This window comes from Corvus kubaryi, unplaced genomic scaffold, assembly GCF_017639235.1.
Source record: "Corvus kubaryi isolate FWS band 111438036 unplaced genomic scaffold, C.kubaryi_AGA036_p1.0 split1-131, whole genome shotgun sequence".
Taxonomy (NCBI): domain Eukaryota; kingdom Metazoa; phylum Chordata; class Aves; order Passeriformes; family Corvidae; genus Corvus; species Corvus kubaryi.
In genome coordinates, this window is record NW_024582073.1 from 19,123,178 (window position 1) to 19,131,418 (window position 8,241).

At 37.6% G+C, this 8,241-nt stretch overlaps 1 protein-coding gene across 2 annotated transcripts; it reads right to left on the bottom strand.

Annotated features, from left to right (window-relative positions):
• Positions 1–820: 820 nt before the first annotated feature.
• TMEM128 (transmembrane protein 128) lies at positions 821–8,139 on the bottom strand. Of its 2 annotated transcripts, none has more exons than XM_042053580.1 (4): positions 7,031–8,126; positions 5,075–5,236; positions 3,885–3,993; positions 821–2,548 (listed from the first exon to the last, which is right to left on the bottom strand). In XM_042053580.1, exons 1-3 carry the CDS (start codon positions 7,243–7,245, stop codon positions 3,894–3,896), a joined length of 477 nt encoding a protein of 158 aa, XP_041909514.1. In that variant the 5' UTR covers positions 7,246–8,126; the 3' UTR covers positions 821–2,548; positions 3,885–3,893. The 2 variants fall into 2 exon arrangements, with proteins under 2 accessions (XP_041909514.1, XP_041909515.1); XM_042053581.1 differs by having other exon boundaries at positions 2,535–2,929; positions 7,031–8,139.
• Positions 8,140–8,241: the final 102 nt, after the last annotated feature.

Sequence of the window (8,241 nt, forward strand, 5' to 3'; positions counted from 1 at the left end):
AGCGGCGCGGCTGGAGCCTGCCCTGCAGCCCAGGAGCCACAAGCTGCGGCTGGAGCTCCTTCGCACGGTGCGGCAGAGGGACCACCCACGTGCTTCACGCTCTGGGCCCCACAGGCCATCTTCTTTTGGGCAATCGGTACTTTCACTGGTAGTACAGAACCTCGGTTTTCAGGAATTTTCTAGACCTTTCAAAAGAGGCAATTTACCTTTTTTTTTTTTTTAGGAAATCCCTTCCTGACATCACAGTATTATAGCAATCGCTAGCTGGAGAAGCAACTACTGAGCTCAAAGTAGCAAAAACTTCTGCAGAATGTAGTCCACTTCTTATATATTCATTTTCCCAATATTTATACACACTTTCAGTATCGACCCTTTTCTACTTAAACTAAATTCTCTTAATTTTAGGTATTTGGGTGCCGAGCATAGGTTGGAGGCCAAATACCAAGACAGACTGGTCCTTGTTCTGGCCAAGTAGGTCTTATACTTTCCTTTTGAGCATGTAGTGAATGAGTATTGTGTTGGATACTCAGAACTGTTACTGAAACACTTTGCAGGACTTTGTACAACGAGCATATCTACCTGGGATTCTCAGAAAGACATCAAAGTACTCAGAGGGCAAGCAGCTCTCCAAAGATAAACAGAGTGGAACACTTCCAATAAACCCACTGAGGGGGCATGAAAGACAAAGATATTTCGAGTCAAGTACAGTATTTAAAATTTACATGAACATCTATTTTACAGAAAAAGCAATAGGATGAGCTGAAGTCTCCAAGAAAGTGTAATTAGACAGTTAAACAATTAAATACTGAACAACAATTGATCACTTTTGTACAAAGTTTATTAAGATGTTCAGAAGAACAAATTTGAAAAATCATGTAGGAAAGAGTAATTTTAATTCAAGATCACAAAGCAACTTAAAACACCAAGCTGACAAATAAAAATACAGCTATAATAACCATCCCTGAGCAATACTGCATTTTAAATATTATAATAAAGTTATTCAAATGTACCTGCATATGCAGACAAAAAATTGTTAAAACTTTTTGAAAGATGAAGACCTGAAGATAAGCAACTTGCACTTTGAAGATGCGAAGCACAACTGGTTTTGGCAAACTTAAATATTACATTTTAAAAAATCAAGCTGTTAACTTACTCTACAAACTACTTAAAGTAGTGCTGAATGCACTTTGTTTTGGTTTGTCTGATCCTTTGTATTACACACTTATTAGGATGCAACCTTTTTGCTTAATGGAACAGCCAAAGACAATGTGTATCTTTTTCATTACTAAACATTTCAGGTGTTCAGCAATGGTGTGAATTTGGAAGTCAGAATGAAGAACACAGTATCCTTTGACAGTCCAGACTTTAAGCAACAGTCACAAGGGGTAGATTTTAACAAGTTTCAATACCCAATTTCTACATTCTCCTATTTTCCATAAGGTGTGGGTGGGAAAGTATTTACACAAGGATCTACATAAAGTGGTCTAGCAACTAGATGGTGCCCAGGTCTTCAGACAGTTAAGTATCTCAGCCAACATGAACAGACACCTAATAAAAATAAAATGCTATTTTATTTTCCCAACTGAGTATAACTAGTAGCTTTTAAGTTAGTATCAGCCTCTTCATTGCTGAGGAAGAAAAATGGTAACTTCATTTACAGGCACTGCTAAGAATGAAAAGTTAATTTACAGAAGAAAAAACAACCTGAATACTGAAAAACAGTGCATACATCAAAATAATTTAATGTGTGCTCCAAATTTATTGTGTAGTGTTAATATTGTTCATTGTATTGCTGGTTATTCACAGCTTGATCATCCATTTTTGGCTGTGGACAAACTGTATGAGCACAAGTAGAATTTATTTGTTTCATTGATGGCACTGCTAAATGTCAACCAGCTTTCCCTTACCCCTATCCATACTTTATTTTTAAACACTAGCAGATCTGAATTCAAGACATTAGGTAATAAAGTATTTCCTACAAGGTAACATATATAACATCAGAAATTTAACAGATCAAGAAATGTCTCCTATAAGTAAGTTTACAAGTACAAACACAGGTTCCAGATAACAGTATTTTACCTGTCAATTCAAATGGAAAGAATATAGTATTAAAACCACACAACACTTGATCTAAGTATCAATTACTTCCAAATCAAACAACGTGATTTGAGCAGGAAGCTGGACTAGGTGACCTCTGAGGGCCCCAGAGATAATATTTAAAGGTCCCTTCCAACACTAACTATTTTATGTTGCTATTACTTACTACCCATGTGCTTAATATTCAAATATAAATAGAAGCTTTACAAAGCTTTACAAAATGAAAGGCCTCATGTTACTAGGAGATGTAAAACCTATTTATCTTTCAATTATTCAGTAATCAGTTGCTTTTTCCTATGGTTATGTCCATTAATCTATAAATCAAGTAGATTAAGAATTACTGTATCAGTTAGAGCAAACAGGCAGTATTAGAAACAACAGAAGTACTGGAATGTAACAAAAGTGACATACACTTTGCAGGATTACAGTTACTTGAGTCCTTCACATGAAGCTGAAAGAAAAGAAAAAAAACCAACCCAATTTAACAAAAATCTTTGAAGGTTCTAAATACTGCACAAGCTGTATCTTGTACTAAATAAATTAATGATTTTGCAACCAAGTAATAACATTATTACACCAAGTAATAACTTGGCCCTAATTTTTAGGCAAGTAATTATTTGACCTCATACAGAATTTTCCCACATACTTCCAGCGCTCAGACAGAACACAGTCAATGATAGAACAAACAAACAAGAATAAGTTTGTATCAGCAAGTGTGACTCAAATTCCCACAGTAAAGAGGTTCTGAATTAAGTACTGTATTTTTCAGAAGTCTGTGAGTTTTGTCAGAATAGAAGTTAATAACTTCCTTAAAAATCAGGCTTCTTGATATCTAGGAAAAAAAAAAATCTGAGTTTCACCATCCCGGCATTAAACACTTTTTGCTTACAACTTTGTCAGTACAAGAGGCTACACTCTAAATCCAGCACAGTCTTCTTGCTGCACTCCTAAAAATGCTGAGGGATCTGCTCACCAGAAAGGATTTGTGATGGCAAGCAAAGCCAAACAGGCTTCCTCCACATTCCGTTGAGAAGTACAACAAACAAGACCTGCTGAAGGAGTAGCTTCCTTGGCTGGTATGAGACCCCTGTGATACAGGGGACATCCTTTACCCCATTTACTGACTTGTCTTTGATGTCTTCCTTAGCTTTTCACATTTCACAGGATTCATTTGGTAAGTATAGCCTAACAAAAGATGTGGGAACCCACTTTCAATGTGGCAGTTATTGAGAATGTGTTTTTCAAGTCAACAAAACAGATGGGTTTGCCTTTGAAAAGTTCTTTTTAGAAAGAAGAAAGAACTTCTCATATCTGGCAATTTTCCAGATAGCAGGTTGATCTGGACTGTTCATCACAGAAAATGAATACAGCATATTTAAAGACAAAGATACGACAAAGATTTTGAATTTTAAAAAATAAAGAAGGCACTTGCACACAAATGTTGGTATCTTCTCCCCTTTGCTATCAGGTCAAGCAGCTTTGCTAAGAAGTTCTCCCAGTAAAAGCTGCAGGTTTTTGGCCTATACCAAACCCAGACCATACACTCTCACTAATGTTTCTTTTCAGTGTCTTGAATGGAATCTTAGAGAAGTGAAAAGGATACTCTTCCCTTTTGGATAATTGCATGTTGTCTGGTTACTCTATATGCCACAAAATGTGAAAATGCTAAGAATGTACACAAAACATAGAGAAGGAATCCCTAAATGGTCATCCAATCCTTAAATGTCTAACAAATCAGTTCCCACGAGATAAATACTTTTATGTGCTTAGGAAATTCAATTATTTACCTGTAGGGCTTATCCCAGGAGTGATACAAGCATCACAACACCCATGAACTGAATGAAGAGCAACACAGGTGTCAAAAATGACCAGACAGGCCACAAGGCAACATTGAAACTGGGAATAAAAGCAGAAATTATTTGGTAAGTTCAGTTGTCATATTGCGGAAGCATCAGGAATACAAAGAAAACATGTCACAAGAGGAAAGAAGATTTAAATTACTTAATCTGGAAGAACACTTGTTTGTTTCTGAAAACAAAACCCATCAAGGGTAGAGGGTAAAGATACCTTTTACTTTCAGAAAATCTGTATCTGAAGCCCCTGAAAATGACCTACTCTTTGATTTTTCCATGGGCATACATGGCAGCTGAGAGAAGCCTTGATATAAACTTCCATCCAGACAGATTTCAGTTAACTGAAGAGACAGGGGGAAAACCAACTTATTTTACAACTGAATTACAAGAATTACAGATTTGACTAATTATAAACCATAGGGAACCTTTATTTTCTTCAATCTTCCTTTTTTTTCACCGTCGCAACAAATGCTGACTGATACTCTGATACAACAGCAAAACAAGAGGAAATCAACTTTCAAAGGGAGAGTAAATAAATACTTGCACAATAAATAAAAATACTGGCACAATGCCTGTAATTTTCTTCATTCACATGCAGATTTGCTCAGTTTGGACGCATATAACCTCATAAGTCTCTTATTAAAAGTACCATTCTCAGACAAAATATAAACCCTTAAAGCTTATATAGCAATAGTCAGAAGTTTAACATTTTGTGTATGTTTGCTACTTACAGGTTGTTTGATAATTAAGAACTCTGACAGAAACTGATCAAGCTGAATTTTTTCTCAGCTGGAGAATGCACCTTTGTCTTAATTTGTAAACTGCACAAGTAGTTGCCAGAGTTGAAAAATTTACACTAACAAAGATAACGACTTCAGTTTTCCCCTAAATTTTCAAGACAAAAAAGATCCAGTACATCTCTAAGTACACAATATACAGTTTCAACTGCTGCAACTCTTGCTTTGTGGATGAAAGTTGAAAGTGCAAGAAATTATGCTACACAGAACTGGTATCGTCACCAATACACATAGTAGAATTACAGAAATTATACTTATTAAATGAGCCCATTAACACACAGGTTTTGCACAGGTTTAGCAAAGTTTGTACATGGTGTTTGAACTCACCAAATTGCTGCTGCTATAAAGGTAGCTGTTGTGATAGGAATCAGTGCAGGGTACTGTTCATCATAGTCCTGAATTCCACAGTACCACTCAAGATACAGTATGCAGTAAAAGGCAACAGATAAACATGCAGCCAGTAAACAAGAGCCACAGGCAAGCCACCAACTGTGGGAAGAAAAGCACATTAAACCATGTTTGGCACAGTCACATTGCAGTTTGCACAGTAATCTTCACTCCAGTCTACAAACAGAACAGACAGTATCTGTTAGATACACAGATTGTGGCCTAGAGTTCCTGTAGGTTTTACAAAATTTAATTTTACAGAACACTTCTTGCACTTCAAAGCTGTCTAATATAAAATAGGCTCCACTGCAACTGTGCTTTACACTATAAATTAGACTGGTGATCTTTGTGCAACAGAAATATTGCCAAAAGCTTTAATATGGTTTCTGTTTGTGAACTCTCAAATTTAACAGACAAGAAGCATGAAGAATTTTCTTTATAGCTGCTGAAGAAAACCACGGAGAAATCCAGAATTTTAAACTGAGAATCATAAAAACACAGGGTATGTGATTATTTGGGAAGACACTTTTGAGCCTCTTTGAGGACATACTTCAAGAATAGTTCAGGAAAGGCAACTTGGGAGGAAGATGCACTTTAATAAAATCTTATCTGAATGTGTATAACAAATAAAAATTTTGAAAAGTGAATTCTCATTACCATAACTTGATTACTAAATTACAAAGGGTAATCAAGGATCTTCCTACTCAGGTAACATTTGCTCTGGAATGGTACAGCGAACATAATGTGCTACTTTGGAACCTTGGTACTGCTACTTGAGAGTTCTGCACTAAGAGAACTGTTGTCATGGCCTACCTAGACAAACAGCGCAGGAAGACAGGGTCCTGACCCCAAATTTTGATTACATCCTGGAATCACCAGTTTTGCTTTCACAGTCAGCTGTGTGAAGGGTGTAACCAGCCTGGGAGAGCAGCTTCAGAGAACCTCACAGCACAGAGCAAGGCCCTGTGCAGCTTCCACATACTGATATAACAATGACAACAGCAATGAGAGTTTTAAAAGCACCTCCAGCTGAAGCTATCTAAAAATATTTAACAAACATCAATCCCACTGAAAATAATTTAACAGAAAAGAAAGGCTAGAAATAAAAATTACTTCTGAGAAATTATTTCATTAATCTTTTGCTAACCTATTCAAAGTCATCCAAACACCTTCTAGAGAAATGAACTTTTGTTTGACATTTAAATATTAATTTCAGGGTTTTTTTATTAAAATAAAATCAAAACCCCAACACTTCCAACAAAAGAGGCTGCTATTTCTTGGCCTTAAATGAAAACTTGAAGGTACAGTATTAAAATGCTGGTATCAGAGCAAACTTTGCATGTACAAAGATGGCTCAGTAGAGTTTATAGAGAAAAAAACAATTATAGCAAATATTAAGCATTGTATTTACTTTAAAATTAGTTCAATAATATCAGCTTAGGTGGTCATCTGGTCCAACCTCCCTGCTCAAGCAAGCTCAGCTACCGCCAGTTGCCCAAAATCATGTCCAGATGGCTTTTGAGTATCTGCAAGGATGGAGACTCCACAACCTACCTGGGCAACCTGTTCAGTGCTCAGTCACCCTCACAGTAAAAAAGTGTTTCCTGATCTTCAGAGGGAACCTCCTTTCAGTTTGTGCCCACTGCCTCTGGTCCTGTCCTGGGCACCACTGGAAAGAGCCTGGCTCTGTCTTCTTTGCACCCTCCCTTCAGGTATTTACATGCATTGAAAAGATGCCTCTGAGCCTTCTCTTATTCTGGCTGAACAGTCCCAGGCTTCTCTATTCCTATTGTGGATCTTGTCTATGCACAATTTAAAATACAGTGACCAGATGTAACAAACTGAGTATTATTGTAAGACTAAAACACAACCCTCTTGTAAGAAAAGATACCTTACCTATCTGCTTGCATAGTTTCTTTAATATTTTTTAAAAAATCAAAGTAGTATGTCACAGTTATTGATGCCAAAATCCAGAATGCAGAATGAATATTCAGTCTGGTATGAGGCCTCATCGTTTTCTCTACAGCCGTAGACTCTTCTGTAAATAAGAACATAATTATAGCACTAAAGCCAGTCATTAAATGGAATATGATTATCGTTAGGTAAAGCATGATGCTTTATCTTTTTAATTATTTTATCTTGGGAGATTATTATACTAATCATAATACACTTTGTACTACAAATATTCTAAAAAGCTCTGAAGATTTACTGAAATGAAAAGGACTAAGCAAGGTACCCCTTGATAAAAAGATAAAGCAGTAACAATCAGCACAATACTGTGTCTGTATACCTTTTTAGGAAACAGCTGACTAGATTTTGTAAGCATTGTTTAACTAATTAAAAACTTCTGGTGTTATTAAGGCATTTTTATCAATCTACATATAGAATTTCAGGTTGTTATTTACAATTAATAATTTATTTGTACCCTTCTTTACAAATTTTAGAATTTGCAGAACTATTTCAGGCATAAATAATTTTCTTGTTCTCAGCTGCAAATAATTCACAAATTTTCAGCTCCAGTTTCGGGAGCTAGCTTGACTTACACTGCACACTTTCAGCAGGTAAACTACAACTATCACTGTGCGGGAAAGTACCTTCTCTTTTTCCCCTCATCATCACCGTTTTAGAGAAAGTGAGACATCAGAGGGAGTAGATGAGTAAGCCTCTTTTTGTGCACGACAGTAACCATGTAACACAGTATTTATACACACTGTCAAACAAGGTGTCAGAGGTGATTTTGATGTCTCACACTCCGAAGTTTATCACCAGGAGTTCCTGGTGGCCTCCAGCAGTGTCACACGTGCCCGCTCCTCCACACGCACCGCCACCAGCCGAGCGTACCGACAGCTCCCGCTGAAGCTTACAAGCAGCTTTATTTTTCATTTCCTAGATTCCTCCTCCTCCTACTAGAGCTTGGGCCTGGAGCGTTCGAGCGCTTCATCCGCATCAGGCAGTGCGCGGCTACAAGCCCCTCGCGTCTCCCACACCCAGCTCGCAGTCAGGAGCGGACACCTGAGGGCAGGCGGGGCCGCGCTCCGCGCTGCGCTACCCGAGGCGCCCCCGCTGCCGCCCCAGCGCCCTCCCGGCGGGGGCCGGCACCGCTCCCC

Excerpts from the sequence above, each read along its gene's own strand:
- TMEM128 (XM_042053580.1), bottom strand. The coding sequence starts at position 7,245 with ATGCTTTACCTAACGATAATCATATTCCATTTAATGACTGGCTTTAGT. Across the intron at positions 5,237-7,030 it reads GAAACTATGCAAGCAGATAG|TTGGTGGCTTGCCTGTGGCT; the intron begins GTAAGGTATCTT and ends TTCTTCCCACAG. Across the intron at positions 3,994-5,074 it reads TTTATAGCAGCAGCAATTTG|TTTCAATGTTGCCTTGTGGC; the intron begins GTGAGTTCAAAC and ends TTTTATTCCCAG.